General features: G+C 39.2%; 1 protein-coding gene across 37 annotated transcripts in view; it reads right to left on the bottom strand.

The window, feature by feature from the left end:
* The window catches only part of LMO7 (LIM domain 7), a 188,674-nt gene that overhangs the window by 83,834 nt on the left and 84,719 nt on the right, over positions 1-20,121 (bottom strand). For 13 of the 37 annotated variants that reach the window (XM_070239891.1, XM_070239896.1, XM_070239897.1 and 10 more), the window contains exons 1-2: positions 9,471-9,602; positions 9,096-9,202 (exon numbers count right to left, since the gene is read on the bottom strand). Coding sequence is in view for 9 of the 37 variants with exons in the window: in XM_005601291.4 (XP_005601348.1) it covers positions 9,096-9,202 (107 nt within the window). In the remaining 28 variants the exon portion in view is untranslated. The other 24 variants (XM_005601291.4, XM_070239927.1, XM_005601290.4 and 21 more) reach the window with 10 other exon arrangements.

Genomic DNA, 20,121 nt, shown 5'->3' with positions numbered 1-20,121 from the left:
ATATTTAATTCTAAGACTCCTCCTATTTCTCCTCCAAGACAGAGATCAAGCCCCCTCCCCCAGTGAAATGAGTTCATCACTAAAAAAAGACAAGGATCTGAGGATGCTTAGAATCTGGTGTCTCACTCTTCGAAGCTTTATACAAATTTTCACATATGTCCTTATTTAATGTGTGTGTGTGCTCGACTACACAATATTTCATAGGTGAATATACATGATTATACACAAAATAGAGCATGAGACAATACCTAGTAGAGATTTTTCCCTCTCAATATTAAGCCAAAAGAAATCTAATAGCATGTCAGCCAAATTTTCTACCCAGATACACTGATTCTTTTGATTACTTCCATATCTCGGTAAATTAAAAAAAAAAAAAACAGAACAAAAACATTTCCAAAAAACCAATGCTATTATAACATAATGAAACACTGAAACATAATAACAATGATACTTGGTAGTCTTGGTATTTAATTAGGGATATCTCCCCCAAATTTCTCAAAGCATAGTGAGCAAACTCTTGTTCAATGGATAGTGGTTAATGCAAACAGAGCTTAATTCAAAGCAGCTACTTCCCTTGGGCAGACTAGAGTCCCCATTTTTTCCATTTTTAACTTAAGAAAAACTGCCTTACCTGAAGTGTGTTCATAGGATGTTTTTAATCAACTCCCTTTTGAATGGAATCTTATTGTACTATCATTTACATTTAAGAATAACATTAATGTGCATTACTTAAATTTATACAGCAAGCGTATTTTTTATGTTTCCTTAAAATTAAAGATTTTTCAGCAACACTTTGGGAACATGTTTTCTTAGGTTTCCTGTGCATATTTGGTCAGTGGTGTCTGAAGCAATGGTATTAAGCTCTTCAAAAGAAAAAGTGATGACACAGCACCCTGCCTCCCAGTTCAGTAGGGATGCTTAGAAAGATATGCCTCGGAGAAAATGCAGACTAAGTCTATCAGCAGCCAACCTCACCTGGGATGGCTTCTCAGTATAACAAATTATACCACATCAATTACTCCTAAAACGCAAGTACTCCATTAACCTAAACTCTTAAAAATAATAGTCAATCTACTTAACATTTGACAGTGAGGCTCTAAAAGAAAAGAAATCCAGTTATAATGTTACGCCAAAGCCCACTCACATGAAACTATACTTCTTAGTTTCTTGACTTTCATTGTATGCAAGTACAACTGGAACTAAATAATAAGCAAGTCTTCTGACCTCACAAACAGTGTCCATTGCTATTTTTTTAGTATCTAGGGGGAAAAAACAAGTATTTCAGATAATATAATCTAGAGCTTTTAAGCTATTAGTATAGCAGCCTTTTGATGAACAAAACAGATGAGAGATGCCCAAAAGGAGCAGCTAAGTTTTCTGTCCAGTGGGAAACACGGCTGCAGTGTGCGTTTGAGTTCAGTGAAGTCAAGATTATGAACACCTATTCCAAAAGGAAAATCCATAAGCCCTGCAGAAGCCTTTTACAGAACAGTGTCTGAACTTGCCTCAAGAATAATCCTGCTCATGACCAAAATGACAAATTTTTACAGAAATGAAGGAGAGAATGGGACAATAAAAATAAATGAACAAAGTAAAGTTTTGGAAATGGATTCAAATAAAAATATTTACAATATTTCAGAAAATATACAAAAACATGAGTTCTCAAATTAATAAAACTGTATTGGTTCCACATACATAGAGTCAAGAGCAAATAACTTACCCATCCAGTCTCTGGTTTCCAGCTTTGATATGCTAACAAAATAGGTAAATTGTAAAAAGTTGACTAAACATGAATGTTAGAAAAAAATTTTTAATATCCACTCCCAATTAAAAGACAAGATCAGTCTAAAAAGTGAGCAGAGGGAGGAAAAGTAACTGTCTAAGGTCCTTCAGCCACCAAGTGACTGAAGGGATGGAATTAAACCCATGACAGGGTCCAGCTAAAACCCTGGTCTCATCCAAGATGCTTATCTGTTCAAGACAACTGATGTACATCCACTGAACTTCTTGTTCCATCCCGGGAGAAGGTGACTGAGAAAATCAGCCTAGGGTATCAAATGAACTGTTAAGAAATCATCAAGTTTCTGCATACTCATATTCTTCAAATAGTTTTATCCTACCAAAGTCAAAGGTAATTTGTGACTTTTTGTTTTTATTGGCTTTGGTGTTGAATGCGAGGCAAATGTAAAAGGTATCAAAGCAGGTAGCCTGACTTTGGAAGGAATAAGGCTTACTGTAAACCTGTTGGTAAAATTTCTTGAAGCAATTTTAATGACTTCTCCTAAAAAGTTACCTCCACTATGGGTTCCTGCTTTTAAAAATTTCTATTCCTTGCCCTTGAGCTTCTACGAGATATGCCAGTTACCTATATAACCATACTTTGCCACCCAAAAGTCTTAAGCATATACTTAGATTTATTTCACAAGATGAAAAATGATTGGTCACTATAATATGAAGACATTAAAATGTTTCTAAAACTTCATATAAGCATGGAATATCCCTCAAATGTCAGTTAAACATTATTAGTATTTATCATTTATACATTTGCATAAGGATTAAAACTTCTACCATGAAAGGCCATCATTATTCTGCAATGATAAGTGAAAGGCAATTGAAACCAAAAGTTCAATAACTTCCTCGCCAGATCTGCTTTGAAGTTTTGAAAAATGAGAAGAAAAAGAGGAAGGCTTGGCAAAGAAGAAAAAAAGTCAACTGCCACCTTCAAAGCCTGTTTTAAATATTTCCAGGAGGTCTTCACAACGAAAATTTAATTTTCAAATAAATATTTAACCCCTAAGGTGTGAAGAACAAGGAGATAAAGGGAATAATACATTTTCCCTGCCCTCAAATAGTTTCCAGTCTAGGGAAAAATTAGAGGGAGATGAAAACAAGAAGTGCTTTGAAAGCCCAGATGAGAAACCAGTGTCACCTCCAGTTAGAAGTGTTTCCAGATTAAAAAGTTGAAATATCTGTTCATCTCTATTTTCCCAGAGAATCCTGTGTGCTTATCTTAGCACATGTATTCTAACTGAACTTATGGGGACACTTCCTCAATTATAATGTGAACCCCACTAAGGGAAGGCCTCCAGCTTATTTATATCTGTCTCAGCACATGCCACAGAGAAGATGCTGAATCAATGCTTCTCGTATGATAAACAAGTGAATGACTTCTCTGAAACCAAAAGTGCCCCTCACTGGATTGAGCACCATTTTCTACTCTGTGGCTTCAGAAATAGATGTAAGCACACATATACCTTCACACAAATAATCACTTAAATGAGAGCAGAATACAGCTTGAAACTCAGAAAAACAATGCTTAATATTTCCAGTTGCTGGTGAAGCTCTCATTTTCAAAAGTGACTTGATGGGACTACAGGCATGATAATGTATAAATTTTTTAAAGTTTGATTAATTCACCATAGACAGCCCTAAAAACAATAATTTGGAAGAAGAATCTCTTCAATAAAAATCTGTCTCTTTGATTTAACCCTTTGAAGGACCTCATTATAAAACAAATGCTTTCTGGTCAGGGGAAGTAAATTGTACCATCCTCCCATGAAATGGCTCATGACAACTGCTAATCAGATGAGCTGCCAAGTGAGACTTTTTGGAGCAATAAATACAGGTCAGGTTACTTTTGAAAATAAAGACCCTGGCCAGAGAAGGCCACAACATCAAGTGTCACCCAGCAAGCCAAGACACAATCAGGCCCAATGGCTTTTTGGATTTAAGGGACTGGAGAGCTGAAGAAGGAGACAGAGTATCCAGAAACTAGTTTATCTATCCAAGAAGTAAATTAAGAACTACACAGAGAGAGAAAGAAATATCAGATAAACCCTCAGTTATTCTACAGCTTGCCCCACCATCAGACCTTCCTCATATCCAGCAACCTTTCTCTGCAGCTAAGCAGACTTAGATATTCGAATTTTGCAATTAAAGAACATTTGAAAATGCGGCCATACATTTTCTGCTGCTGGCCTTAAACAGAGCCTCAGCAACCCGAAAGAATTAATGTTCCTCCTTCAGCAACTACCTAAGACTAGAGAACAAGAGAATGGGGTAGACATGTGTGCAGTGCAAACTTCCTTTCCGTTTCACTCTCTTCTAATTAGTTAGTAGGAAGGGAACATCTTAAAATAGTAACATGAATTGACAGGTGGATGTCACCATGCTCAAGTTACACATCCAAGTTTGGATATCACTGAGCTTGTTTTTTTTCTTTTAGCAGATTAAGATGTGGAGAAACATTTGAACGAATCTGAAAAAATGTAAAACCAGGTTTAAATCAGAAAAAAGGTGAAAGTTACATAATTCAAAGTAGGTATATATTCTACTTGCATGAATAAAAATCTTAAGTAAATACACATACACACATTCACATCTCAAGCCCAATTTGGCAGACTGTTAATAGAGCGCCATCTGGGAAACTGATTCCTAAGAAATGACTTTACAGTATTGCCGGAGAAATCAAGCACCCTTTTGACGCTTTAGAGAACAGTTAAATCCTTAAAATATCATTCTGAGTCTCCTTTATTTTCACAAGGGAGATATATGTTAATACTAATTTTGCTTCCAACTACTGTTCCTTTGGCAACTAGCACATATAAAAACAAGATTCTTGATTTCTGTACCCTCCATTTGACAGACTTCTTAAACTCACTCAATATCAAGGTTTGAAATTATATTTTATACCTAAAATATTAATAACCTAAATAATGAAAAAGTCTGTACTAGAAAATAATTTTTCTTTGCATCACTGAAATATTGTGTTCAAAAGTCCTGCTATCCTGTAATTTTATTATGAACAGAATGTGTCTAAGGAAACGCTAAAAACTGGATTGGAACGGTAAGGGGGAGGAAAGAAGAAACATGTTTACAATCTGTTCAAATTCTCAGCTTAAAAATTTCAATATATAATTTTTGGTTAGAGCAATGGTTTAAATAGAGGACTTAGTCTATGAGTTAAATTGCTAGACATTTAAAATTAAAACCTTTAATGTCCAACCCTACCTTTATGTCAACTTCAATTCCTCCAATACAGGACCTCTGGGCTACTCTGCTGAGTTGCTTTCTACAATGAGCAATTGCTCTGTGCTTCTTAATGACCAGATGCCACCCCAGACCATGACACTTACTGTAGGAGCTCTCCAGTGTGCTGTGGCATGGTGTTATGGCCACTTGGCTTGCTCTCCTACAAACCTTTTACAGAAAGTCTGCAGAGACAGCTCTGTGGATTGTCTGTGCTTCTAAGTTAAGTACAGATATTTAGTAAAAGGGTGATAATAATGATGCAGTTATTCACTGATACAGAAGCTAAATTTCATGACTTCAGTAAACATCTTAACTTGGATAAGTTCTACCTCAATCTATCATTCATGGAGGTTAAGTCACAAATTTGCTTATTAGCTTTTTGAGAAGAGGTAAAGATGTGTGCTGGCCCCATGGCCAAGCAGTTAAAGTTCTGCATGCTCCACCTCAGTGGCCCAGGTTCAAGGGTTCAGATCCCAGGTGTAGACCTACTCCACTCATCAGCCATGCTGTGGAGGCATCCCACATACAAAAAAGAGAGGAAGATTGGCACAGATCTTAGCTCAGGGCAAATCTTCCTCACAAAAAAAAAAAAAAAAAAAAGTAGTAGTAAACATGGATCCTATCCATTAAAGAATGTCAAAATTAAAAGTATCAACTGACTTGAATATATGCAGTCCCAAAATAAATGGAATTCAAGCATACTCGGAAAAATGCAAACTACTATTTCCTGCAAGAAGTAAAATAATTCAGTCAGAAAATTCAATCACATATTAATATGTGTAATTACAGAAATATAAAGAATATCCTAGCTCTGTTTGACTAGTGAAAAGTTATTGCAGATTAAATGGTAAATCTCAAATTGCCGGAAAATAAGTTTTGGTAGTTAGAGTCTGGATTACTGAAATTATTCAATAGCACTGGCTCTTTAAATTAATTGCTTCTGCTCCTGCCACTCATCCTCTCCAAGGCACTGTATGCCATCGACATTTTTGCCACTGCTGTCCACTAACAAAAGATACCTCACATTTGCCAACTTGGAGGGTATAAACCGTCCTTTCCTATTTGCTCTCAGCATGTCATGCAAACGTGTATGTTAGATTGCACTCACAGTAAGACCAACGGGTCTGTGAACTGTTAATTCAGTCTCAGCAGTTGAGTTTTTTTAACAGCTGAGGTTTTTTTTGTTTTTTTGTTTTTAGATTGGCACCTGAGCTAACAACTGTTGCCAATCTTTTCTTTTTCCCCACTTTTTTTTTTCTCCCCAAATCCCCCCAGCACATAGTTGTATATTTTAATTGTGAGTCCTTCTAGTTGTGGCATGTGGGATGCCGCCTCAGCACGGCCTGATGAGCGGTGCCATGTCCGTGCCCAGGATCCGAACCAGTGAAACCCTGGGCCGCCGAAGCGGAGCATTCAAACTTAACCACTTGGCCATGGGTCTGGCCAGCAGTTGAGTTTGACAGACTACTTAAAGTAGTCAAGTAGTTTGCCAGATTATTGCTAATTCTAATGTATACAGGTGAGCAAAATGATGTCAAAGTACACATTACTGCACACTGAAATTATGAGTGCGTCGCTTTTAAATGGACAAAATTAACATGGAAATGAATACATGGAAAGTTAGTAAGTAAAAAGCTATATAATAGCAAAATGTAAAAGTCAGTCAGTCAGTATCCTTCATTTCCACATGATTATCTTGCTAGCAGAGTCGAAATAGGTATGAAATTTGATGTCTAAGACATGGTTTCTCAACCTTGTCACTATTGCTATTTGAGGTCAGAAAATTCTTTGTTATTGGAGCTGTTCTGTTCATTAAAGGGTATTTAGCATCACCTCTGACCCACTAGATGCCAGTAGCACCCCCACCCCAGCTACAACAACCAAAAGTATCCCCGGACATTGCCAAATGTCCCATGGCGGGGCAAGGCTGCCCCCGGCTGAGACCCACTGGTCTACCAGCAGCAAGTCCTTTAATCCACAATAAGGATAGCACAAGATTCCTGACGTATAGGAGTCTCCACAGTGGATAGGAACAAAAACTAAGCGCTAAGAAATGCATTACTATTTCCTAGGCAATTATTTGCTTTCCTTTAAACCTGCTTCCTGTTATAAGAAAGCTATCCCAGGGCATAAGAGCTGAGATATTGAAATATCTCCATATTTCTCTATGAGCCATTTGCCAGCTTCCTTGTTTCATAACTGGGAGGCTTCCTTGCTTCTATTGCGTAGACTCAGGGTTGACCGCTGTGCTCTTTGGTTCAACGAGATGGAATTATCAGAGGAAATGTTTTCCAGCCGAGTCAAGGTTCTCACTCTGGCGAACTCACTAGTACTACTCGGGCACACCTTGCTTTGATGGACTTGTGGTTTCCACTGAAACAAGTTGTTCTGCATACTTCTACTACAGCTGTAACTACTTGACCTCCCGGTTTCAGTTTGTCAGTAATTTTGCTGAAGGCTTAGCCCAGATACTGGTTTTTCCTAAACACTTTAGACCCAACATTTCATGAAATAGGCTCCAGGCAAGCTTTGCTCAGAGCACCCTTGGAATTGGGAGCCAACAAACATGTTTTGCCTAGTCCACAGCCTACTCAAACATCGGCTCGAGTTTCAACAAAGTATGATTTTCACGGGAAAAGATGTTTATTCTTAATAGACAGCAACAACTTAAGAAAAAGATTTTCCAAGTCAAAACTTTCTTTGCCCATCAGAGAGGTCTTATGTCTCTTAGGGAAAATACAAGTTTTATCGATAGTTATTTTTCTCGGAAATTAAACATGACTTTGCATACTCCAGAAGTAAACATGCCATTGAAACATGTCAATGAAACTTAGGATTCCTCAACTATCTTTCGATTAATCAGAAATGCAGACACACTCATGCGTGCTATACACATATCATTGCTGTGTCATTTAGAAACGCTTATTCAACAGAAGTAGAAGCATATAGGTTCAAAACGACTTGTTCATTTAAAAATATAGAGAGAGTTTTAAAAGATTGATTCTACCTGGAACTTTGGGTCATACTGCTAAAAGACAATGTGTACTACAAAAGACATTTATATACAGTGTTAAGTTTCTTTAGAAAAAAATGTTAGCTGTATTTAAGATTTTATAGTCAATTTTTTTAATAACTATTGAAGCTATTACGACAGGGATATTGACCATGTAAACTAAATCTTTGAATTGGCAGAAACTAACTTTTCCATTTCTATTATTTCTATAGATAGAATACTAAGTGTTTGTTTTCTTCCTTGGAAAAATGTGAATTAAGTTTAAGAGCCACGATGATAAGGAAGTTGTCACTACAAAATTAAATCATTTTCCTGTCACATTTAGCTGGTAACATGAGTTTATTCTGATTCACTGAAAGCAAATTATAGAGGAAAAGAAAAATCTCACAAGAGCTTGAAACCAGATTTCCTGAAACCATATACTCACACATGAACACCGTTTTCCATCTAAAACCCAACAGAAACACCTGCGAACATGTTTTCACCGCCCCCCCCACTTTCACTTTCTCAACCATACTATTAAAATAGCGAAAAACAGTTGATTTTTAAAAATCAGCCACAATTGACAAGGTCATTAGTGTTATATGTCAGTCCCAGGCACTGCTGCCTTCCAGATATTAAGAAAGTCTCTTTTACCACCGTCTCACTCTCATTTGTATGTTAGCAATTATGTCTTAATTCCAAATGTATAAAAACTATTTTAAAATGTCTTTTTACTCTGTAAGCTATAATATAATCTCTAAATTTGCTTTAGAAGTATAATGAGAATCCTCACCATTAGCAACCAAACACTACCGTGTTGGACAAGCATTCAAATATAAACTACCATTTCGGTTGGTATCGAGATTTAAAATAAGACCATGACATGTCGATTACAGACAGCTTCACATTCACAGTCCCTAAGCTATTTTTTAAATAGTCTGCTTTGGAATGAGAACAGAGGAAGACAGAAGAATGATTTTTCAGTAATCATGAACTCTCAGGAATACTTTTCACTTAAGCAACAAGCCCCTAGTTTAAAAAATATATATAACAAACCAGTGAAACTTACTTGACAGTGACTCGATTTGATAAATCCTGTAGATCCCCAGGATGGAAAAGCTGGGCTTCTTTCAATCCAATCTGTTCACACGCTTTCAAGAAAACGTTTATATTATCCTGTGAAAAGAAGTAGAAAGTGATTGCTTAGCCGAGCTCTCTCTCAGACAAAGGTTACAAATCTTTATGATATAAGTTCCCAGCTTCAAAGTCCAACTGCAGCCAGCAAAAAAGGAGGGAGCAAGACCAATGCATACAAATACTTAAAAGAAATACACGGGCATGTTTAGCCTTTCAGTCTTCCAGAGCATAAACGGTAGTGAAATCTTATGCCTGGGCGGGCATATGCTGTTTCTGTGATCTTTGTGACTGGCACGTTAAACATTACCTGTTATAGGACAAGTGCCTAGCCACTGAGCAGTAATCTACACTTTGATGTCAGCTCTGCTCTGCAAACAAACGCCCTCTTCCCAGCTTTGCACGACAAGCCTCACCTCTCCTCTTTAAAAATAACTCCAGCTACTGACATTCACCCACCCAGAAACTGTTGGCAAGGAAGAAACAAGAGGAGGAACGTTCTGTTTCTATGATTACAAATTACCGAACGACTGTGGAATACCATACCTGGAATCCAGGCTTGGTTGCTGAGCCGGCTCTTGACAGACAGGGAAACCATACAGTAGGACCCAGGAGCAGCCTAGTGTTCACTGGCTAGATCGCACAGTTCAGGTGTGGTACGTTACTCATGCCCTGCACCTGCCTCTGAAACTGCCTCCAAAAAATGAAAATCTAGGTTGCCCTGCTATCTAATTTCAAAACCAAAATCATCCACTCACAAAGCAATGCTTTTCATTCATATAAACTACTACACAGACACTGACTACAATTTATTCCTTCTTACAGTCAGCTGCATTCAGAGACACACATTTGGTGAGCAGAATGAGCCTGAGCTTCCATCTTCACTCCTCTTAAAGAAAACCCTTTATGGAGCTGAGCTTGTGATGATCCCATGCGGATTCTACCTTCGCTTTGTTAGGGTTTTCAGGCAAGAGAACGGCCTCCTAGCATGCCAGACACATTCGTCCACAAGACAGACGAGGAGGCTAAATCCAACAGCTTGGATTCTTGGAGAGTGAAGGGACTTAGGGAAAGGGCAAGCAAATGTATGGAGAGACAAAAGTAATATTGATTGCTAGGAAACTAAGGGACGTTAAAAATAACCTACTTGTAGAGTGGGAGGTTATTCCAGTGTACTATTCGTAACAGGCAGTGTGAACTTGCTAGCTGAAAACTGAAGTCTATGATTCATTTTGAGTAAGAGGTCAAAGACTAAAGGAACTTGTAAATCAGAAGTTGAACAGTTCAATGGAAGGTGTTTAAATTGACTTTGCAGAAAAAACGTATTGGCAAAATTCCAAGAGGAACAAAAATGATTTTTTATTGATTTTTGTTAAGCTCACATATTTTCTAAAACCCGTACTATCTGTAATTACCATATGATTCAAATGAATGGTTCTAAAACTGACCCTTGGAGAAGCAGACAAGAACAAATGGTCTGGTGTACCAGTACCCAGAATCCCACAGGACGCAAATCATATCAGAAAAGGAAAATCCATTAGAAGTCCTCCCACAAATTCAATTTGGTTTCGAATGTTTAAAATGTTATAAAACATCACATAGTTAAACTAAACGTAAACCTACTGAACTGACAGCCAAGATAATTCTTCCCAGTTTATTAAAATATAACAGCATTCATCCGGTTGACAAATATGCACAGATTGATAAGGATAAATAAAGCCACACACACACCTCAAAATCCATCCAAGTATTCAGAAAGAAACTACTTAAAAGTGACGAGGCCAGCCCCGTGGCCAAGTGGTCAAGTTCGCACTCTCTGCTTTGGCAGCCCAGGGTTTCGCCAGTTCGGATCCTGGGCCTGGACCTAGCACCACTCATCAGGCCAGGCTGAGGCGGTGTCCCACATGCCACAACCAGAAGGACCCACAACTAAAATATACAACTATGTACTGGGGGGGCTTTGGGGAGAAGGAAAAATAAAAAATAAATTTAAAAAATCTTTAAAAAAAAATCTAAAGTGACTATACTTCGTCAGAGACAAAGAAAAAATTACAATTAATGATTAAATTCTAGTTTTATATAAAGGCTTTATGTCAAAAAGGTTATCTTTTAAATAGTTCAATGATGCTCAAGTTTAAAGTGGACGAACTTTATAAACAAAATGGCCTATGCAGCAGGAACAGGTTGTACTAGGATCAGAATTGGACCTAAATCATGCTTACTGGACTTGAGCCCATTGGTAATTTATTTTTTGCAATTTCAAAGGACCTAGGCAGAGAGTTGCCTACGGGGAGATACAAAATTATAAAATTTTCATGTCTGTTGAAACCTTAAGAAGACACACCCAGTTCAATATATTAAAAGGGAAGCATTTAGTCCCCGTTCAATAGAATCGTTTTTACATGAAACTAGCAAAGATAAGTGAAAGTAAAAACAAAGGTCAAACCTGAAACAAATCTTATCTTCATTGGACTGGCAGCTAGGACTCCCAGTTAGCTCTGCCACTAACCAAGTGTGTGGCTTCAGAAGCATTAGTTAACCTTTCTGGCCCCATTTTCCTCATCTGTGAAATGAGTAGTTTGTGGATCTGTAACCCATTACACAGGGCAAACACCTCCCTGCAAAGGCAGGGAAGCCCAGCCCGCCCCTAGCCTAGCCCTTCACATAAATAGTTCTTAGCACAACTTATGTGAAGTGTGTCATGTCAACAGCCTGCTCTAAACATCTGCAATTCCTACATCTTGAGGGCCAAGAATGGCTTCTCAAAAATAAACCCCCCAAAAATGATCCCTGAAAATCTGCAATAGCTCCTTTTAGCTTTACATTTTTCTATGCTAGGAAGACAGACAGACACCATATAAACAGAAAAAGCAGGATGGCTGAAGATTTTCATATTCTCTCCAATCCCCTCTCCACTCCTTAGCCTTGAATCAATTATAAAGGCAGTCATAATAGCGGTGGGGTGGAGAGGGTAAATTAGAAATTAACAAACTAGGCACCGTACTTGCTAAACAACTGAGGCAAGATGAGGAAGCCAAAAAATTTACCAAGATTCCCAGGTTTATATGAGTCCATTTTAGTAGCTCTATTGGTTATCTACCGCTGTGTAGCAACTTATCCCAAAACTGAGCTGCTGAAAATAGATATTTATGATTTCACACAATTTTTGAAGGTCAGGAATTTGGGAGTGGCCCAAGTTAGATGGTTCTGGCTTGGTGATCTCATCAGGTTGAAAAGGAGATGTTAGGCAGGGCTGCAGTCATCTGAAGGCCTTCCTGGGACTTGAAGGAGCCACTTCCAAAGTGGCTCACTCAGATGGCTGGCAAATCAGGACTGGTTGTCGGCAGGAAGTCTCAGTTCTTTACCAGATGGACATCTTCATAGGGCTGCTTGACACAGCAAGTGATCCAAGAGAAAGCAAGATGGAAGCTGCAATGTCTCAGGACCTAGCTTTTGAACTTCACTTCATTATTTTCTCAGTATCCTGCTGGTTACACATAGGTCTGCCCTCCTTAACGTAGGCACAGACTGGCAGTACTTCCTCAGGACTCAAGGCCAGGGAATACTGCATGGTTTTTCGCTTCATCCTCTGGACTCTTGGTTCCACCTTAAAAATCATCTTTCCATTTCCTTGAAAAGTTGTTTGTGTTTGCAGGTAGGTAGTTTTGTCAGTCTGCTTCTTGCTTGTATAAGTTTGGGGGAATAAAGGTCTTTTACTTTTGTAATCCTCTGTCCCTTTCTAAGTTTACAGTGTTTCTGCAATACAATTCTCTCAAAAATACTGTAAGTCTTCTGTGAATCTTACTGGACTTCATTCACTAGTAAGCCACACCCACAAATCCCTTCAAGAAAAGCTCTTCTCTACTTTGGTCTGCTGAGACGATTGAGGAGCAGAGTTGAATTAATTATATTTTAGCATGTTCTTATCAGTCAATATAAGGGCTCTCTCGGTTTACTGTTATTTTACTATTTTCCTCCTCATCCCATACCCCTAACTCACTCCCATTCCTATCCATTAAAAGGTATCTTCTACCTAAGCATATATATCCTAAAGAACTGAAGAGAGACTTTCAAACAAGTACACGTACATGCACATTGATAGCACTACTATGTTCACAAGAGTTAAAAGGTGGAAACAGCTAAGATGTCCACTAACAGATAAAGGGATGAATTGTGATATACCCATACAGTGGATTATTCACTCATAGAGAATGAAGTACTGATACATGCTACAGCACGGATGAACCTCCGAAACACTATATTAAGTAAGAGAAGCTAAACACACGAAGGTCGCATACTCCATTTATATGAAATATCCAGGATGGATAAACCCATAGAGACAGAATGTGGATTGGCGGTTGCCAGGGGTCGGGAGAGGATGAAATGGGGAGAAACCACTTTATAGGTGAGAGGTTTTACCTGGGAGTGATGGAAATGTTTGTTGGTTGCAGTGAACGTACTAAATGCTACTGAATTGTTCACCTTAAAATGGCTAATTTTATGTGAATTTCACCTCCATAGGGTATTTTTTAAAAGGTGCCTTCTCTAATGTGCTTAAAAATGTAAATATCCTTTAAAGCGTTGATTTATGTAGTCTAATTTACATAAATGGCATTATGGTCCGCAGTTTCTCTTACACATTGAATCATTTTGTTATACAAAATGTTATACTAAATCCTCATTAAAGTGTATACTACACCTCCCTAGGCTCTTTCCCTGCCTGAAGTCATTTTCATTCCTACTTAGAAGATCCAAAAAAAAGTATCTTTAATGATAGAATGTCAAGTGCGATGACTTCCAACATGTAGAGGGAATATTTTGTATCAAGAAACATTAATGTCACAAAAAATGAGGAGCTGTCTACTCTTAAGATCAAACCAGTTAGACCCACTTGTGCAAAAATTTCCTGAGTGTGCAGGTCAAGAGCTGTCATAAATAAAAATGGGTTCTTTCAATAAAGACTAGACTAAAAACAAGATTTATAAAAGCCCTGAATTAAGATCTAAATCCTAATTCTGAAAAAGAGTGAGGCTGTGCTCAGGGCTGTGACCTGAGGGCCATACAGGGAGCACCTTAAAGCAAAGCTCCCAGAAAGACATCACCTGGAAGTGTCCCCATCAATGAACCAAAGGCTCTTTCCAGGCTCATTTTGGTCTGTGATTCCCAATAAGGTTCTATGCCTACTTTAAGCAAGATTTTTCAATTAAAAGAGCACGCATTATCCAATTCCTCTGAACCTGAGCACATGATGGTGCAGATCAATTTATCCTCAGGCCAAGAGACTTGGCGACCTCAATTCCTTTTCTATGATATGGCACCAAAGCCCCTACCTCCTCTGCCTCTGGAATTGATAGTGCCAAAAAGTTAGCAGGTATATGCTATAAATCAAGAGGTTGGAACCATCGTTTGAGGCAGAGAAACTGTACTAAATCCATACTTCAGAATAATGGTCCCCAGTCAGCCACATCAGAATCACCCAAGGGAGCACGCAGTCACCGCTCAGTGGACGCTGATGCACAAATTGGAGAACGGCTGCCCTAGCCTCTTGCCACTCAGCATGTGGTCCACGCACCATCACCAGGCATCACCTGGGAGCCTATTAGAAATGCAGACTCTAGCTCACCCCAGATCTACCGAATCAGAATCCACATTCTAAGAAGCTCCTCCAGGTGATTCGAGTCTTAACAGACATATAAGGGGTCAGCCCAGTGGCACAGCGGTTAAGTTCGCACATTCTGCTTCTCGGCGGCCCGGGGTTCACCGGTTTGGATCCCGGGCGCAGACATGGCACCGCTTGGCATGCCATGCTGTGGTAGGCATCCCACGTATAAAGTAGAGGAAGATGGGCACGATGTTAGCTCAGGGCCAGGCTTCCTCAGCAAAAAAGAGGAGGACTAGCAGTAGTTAGCTCAGGGCTAATCTTCCTCAAAAAAAAAAATAGATAAATAAGTTTTATGGCGAATCACAAAATAAGGAAAACATTTCCAAATATGACTTAAAACAATGTTTCTCCTTAGTGTGAACACGAGTCACCTAGGAATTACAGAGCTCACTATTAGGCCATCACCACAAGTACTTGAATTTCATTCCTATGATACACTAATTGTGAGCATTCAAAATTATTTTAAAGCAACTCCCAAGCAGAAGAGTGACTACAATATATCCACATTTGCATTTTAATTAGTTTCCATTAAGAAAGCAGTTTAGTCACAATCTTTGATTAGCTCACACTAGTTTTTTTTCTTTATTATTAGAGAATTCATCTTCTATTTTATGGCTTAGCTAATAAATGTAAGCTGTGAAGTAACACACCTATGTTTTATGACTGTAATATGTAGGTAAACACTCAGAGATGCAACTTTATTAGTTATTTATGAGGACAATTTTAAGACTAGCTGCTTAAGTTTTCTGTGGGTGCTTATTTCCCAACAAAGAGAAAGTCTTGGTCATTGGGTGACGGCAAAGGAACTGAGGACAAGGAGAGCAGTGAAGTTTTGTCACATGTGAAAAGAGGAATAGGAACCATCTAGGAATGCTTAAAAGAAACTGCCAAGTGACACCGATGGCCCAGGGGATTAGACTTGATAACGATGCCAGCAGCTCGATGATTTGATTTGTCTCCAGCACTGCTTGGCAGAGCAGGAGCAAGAACCAGACGGAGAGGCGCACAACTGAGAGTTGCTGGCAAGTTAGGGCAGCAGAAGGTCAAAGGCATGAGTGCTCTGGCAAAAGGCTAATTACTGAAATGCTCAATCAACTCGGGTTCCGATTAACTACACAGAAGCAATAACAGGCTTTGTCCAACTGCAGCATGAATTAAGATACAGTCTTGCATATTATCCAAATTAAGCTTTATATCAAAAAACAAAGTAATTCTAAAACTTACCTACGCTTAAAATGCTGAAATAGATGCTTAAGAATTTCTGCCTGTGAGCAGGGTGGTGGTTGCCAGAGGCAGAGGGTGTGGGGACGAAATGGGAATAAAAGAAAAAAAATTGTCCTCAAATTATCCATGTTCTATGTGCCAAAGTAAAATAAATAATTACGTGAAGAAGCATGTCATAATGATGCTAAAACGCATATTTTACAAAGTAATAAAGCCTACTTAATGAAGGAAAACTGCATAGTAAAACTGTAGGGCTAGCTGGGAATTCTCGTTCCTTCCATGCAGCTGCTCCCACCCGCTTCAGAGGATCCTTTTACAGGTGATGGGTCCAGAGCACCAGCCCTTGTTTAAGCTTTTCCAGCCCCAGGGACTCCCTGCGTTATGAAGCTGACTCACTTTCAGTCACTTCTGTGTCAAACTCCAAAGACTCCTTCATGGTAATTTAAAACATTGATCCTGAGTCTGCCTGCTTAATGCAAACTAAATCTCATCCTTCTTCCCACAGGAGAGCCCCTTAGCTACTTAGTGCTCCTGCCTCACATACTGCGCGTGTTCCCCCAGCTTCATCTTCTTGTTAAATAGCCCTGGTTTCCTCAACATCCCTCATCCCTCATGTCACATTTTTCAGTTCTCGTGTTATCCCAACTGGCCTTCCACTGAATAGCTAATTTCTCCAGGTTAACATTTGTCAAGTTCTTGCTGTATGCCAGGCAGCATGCTGAGGCACTCTATATGAATTATCTCAAGTTCTCATCAAAAAAGCTTATCAAGTCTTATTGTTCCCATTTACACATGAGGAAACTGAGGCTTAAGAGGTGGGTGACTTGTGCAAGGTCATACATTAAGTAGTGGAGCTAGGATTCAAATGAAGCAGTTCCACTCTGGAGTCTGTGCTCTTAGCCACTGCTTTAACTTCCACTGCTGCTGTAACAAATTACCACAATTTATTAGCTTAAAACAAGTTTATCATCTGACAGTGCTGGAAGTTGGAAGCCTAAAACCAGTCTCACTGGGCTAAAATCAAGGGGTCAGCAGGGCTGCACTCCTTCCAGAGGCTCTATCATTTCCTTTCCGTCTTCCAGAAGCCCCCTTCCGCCATCTTCGAAACCAGCAGCCTCGGGCTAAGTCTCTCCCACACTACCGTCTACCTGGTTCTTGCTTCCTCTTCCACTTATAGGGACTCTTATGATTCTATTGGGCCCACCTGGATAGTCCACCGTCCTCTCCCAATCTCAAGGTCAACTGATTAGCAACCCAATTCTCCCTCGCCTGGCAACATAGTCACAGGTTGATTGGATCGGAGTGTGACCATCTTTGGGAGCCACTCCACGTATAACAACTACCAAGCCTCCTTAAAGACAGGTTCCTGTGTGTCACATCCTCCCTTCTCAAAGTGAGGGATCTGTAACTCAAAACAGGACAGAGGTGTGGTTAATTATCACAACGAGCCACCCCTTGAAGGGTCACTAATAACAGTTATATTGTAAAATGAGGATAACGGAGTGATTGTGAGGATTGAGTGAGGACACAGACATGATGTGATTGGCACAGTTTCTAGATCTAGTAAGTGGTCAGTAAATGGAGAGAATTCCCCTAACTTCTCTTGTGACAGGCCATGGGTACTTAGTATTGTGGCATCTATATTATACTGCTGGCAGGGATCATGTACAATGGCAATAGCCCGTTGACAACAGCATCACAGTTCACAGGAAGATGAGTTTTAATGGACCAGAAAGCTAGTCACATTTAGAATAAAAATAAGGTGGATACAAAGAATCTGAATTGAAAATCATGTTATCCTATCAGTGAAGTTTCATGGACAAAGGTATAAAATGCATGATTAAGTCTGCAGATAATATAAAACCACTGGACCCATGTGATTGATTTTTTTTCAACTAAAATACAGTTGAAATTTATTCCTGATAAGAATCCTTGTGGACACTTGGGCCCATCCAGATCACTCTTAATTCCAGATTTTGATATCCAGTACATTAGCTATGCCTTATTGTTCCAACATCTACAAACTCAATTAAGTACACTTCCTGTACTTTCATGCTATCTTTTTTATTTTTAAGGAAAATAGGGCAAGTACAAAGCGTATAATCAACATTGATCACTTTTTCTGACGTTTGCAAATCTGCAGTCTTATGCAAATTGCCTCATCCTCCACAAGTTTTCTCTTGATTCTTCTCTTCCCTTCACCAACCCTCTGCTCCATATTTATTTATTTTTTTAATAAAGATTGGCACCTGAGCTAACAACTGTAGCCAATCTTCTTTTTTTTTTCCTGCTTTTTTCCCCCCACAAATACCCCCAGTACATAGCTGTATATTTTAGTTGTGGGTCCTTCTAGTTGTGGCATGTGGGACACCGCCTCAACATGGCCTAATGAGCGGTGCCATGTCCGCACCCAGTAGCCGAACCCTGGGCAGCCACAGCAGAGCACTTGAACTTAACCACTCGACCACAGGGCAGGCCCCTGCTCCACATTTATTATCTCAATAAACTACTGATGCAGAAACCCTGGCTTCTCTCTCAACCCATTAGCAAGTCCTATACACTCTTCCACCAAAACATTTGTAAACTCTGACCACTTCTCACCACCCCCAATATTGCCACCATACCCTCTTGCGTGGACTACTATATTAGTCAGAGTTCTCCAGAGAAACAGAACAAACAGGAGATTCATACAAGAGATTTCTTATAAGGAATTGGCTAATGTGATTATGGAGGCTGAGAAGTCCCACAATTGGCCCATCTACAAACTAGACACCCAGGAGAGGTGGTGGTATAGTTTCAGTCCACATCCAATGGCCTAAGAACCAGGAGTGTCAATGCAATGATCTAAGTTCCAGTTTGAAAGCCAGCAGGCTTGAGACCCCAGAAGAGCTGATGTTTCAATTCAAGTCTAAAGGCAGGTAAAGACCAATGTCCCAGCTTATGCTGTCAGGCAGGAGTAGTTTCCTCTTACTCACAGGAAGGTAGGCCTTTATGTTCTATTCAGGCCTTCACCTGATTAGATAATGCCCACCTGCATGAGGGAGGGCAATCTGCTTTACTCACTCTATCGATTCAAATTTTAATGTCATCCAAAAAATACCCTCGCAGACAAACACAATAACGTTTGACCAAATATCTGAGCACCATGTGACCCAGTCAAGTTGACACAGAAAATTAACCATCGTAAGTAATGAAATTGTTCTTTAACTGACTTTCCTGCTTTTCTTCTTGATTTCCTTCCATCTATTCTTTACACAATAACCAGTGATCTTTTTCTATTTTTAACACTTTTATTGAGATATAATTCACATACCATATGATTACCTATTTAAAGTGTACACTTCAATGGTTTTTAGGATATTCACAGATATGCACATCCATTACCACAGGCAACCAATCATCTCTAACAACAAATTAAATTGCTCTCAAAAGCCCTCAATGGCTTCTCATCACACTTAGAGTAAAATGCAACCTACTCACCAAAGCCCGTAAAGCTTTATACAACCTTGCCAGCTAACCTCTCTGCCTTATCAGTTCCAGACACATAGTCCTCCTCACTGGTCCAGCTTGATCATCTCTCTTTTCCTTCTGTCTGGAAAACTCCCAACCTCATATCTTCCTACTCCCTCACTTCATTCAGGTTCCTGATCAAATGTCAACTCTGGAAATAAAACGTCCCTGAGCACCTTCTCAGAAATACTTCTCATACACACACTGAATCATTCTCTACCCATTCACTTTATTTTTCAGTGTAATTACTCGTAACTGGCAAGATATTATAATTTCTTTATGGTAATGATTAGCACCTGACAGGTTATTATTGACTTCTTGACTATGCTCCATTAGGGAGAAACTTTCTCTGAGTTATTTGCGACCACATCCCAGGTTCCTAGAATAGTGCCCATCACATAGTCGTTGCTCAAATAAATAAATAAGGGAGGGATACTCGCAGGCCTAAAATCCATCAATTGACCAGTGCCCTCATTCCAGTTTTAAACCTGGGTTCTATTTCCTATTAACCTCATTTGCTCTTCCCTTTCCACTTTCTACAAAACAGAAGGTACCTAAAAAGAGA

Source organism: Equus caballus, chromosome 17 (assembly GCF_041296265.1).
Source record: "Equus caballus isolate H_3958 breed thoroughbred chromosome 17, TB-T2T, whole genome shotgun sequence".
Lineage (NCBI taxonomy): Eukaryota > Metazoa > Chordata > Mammalia > Perissodactyla > Equidae > Equus > Equus caballus.
Note: the sequence above shows the minus strand (reverse complement) of the source record. Positions and strands in the feature narration are given on the sequence as shown.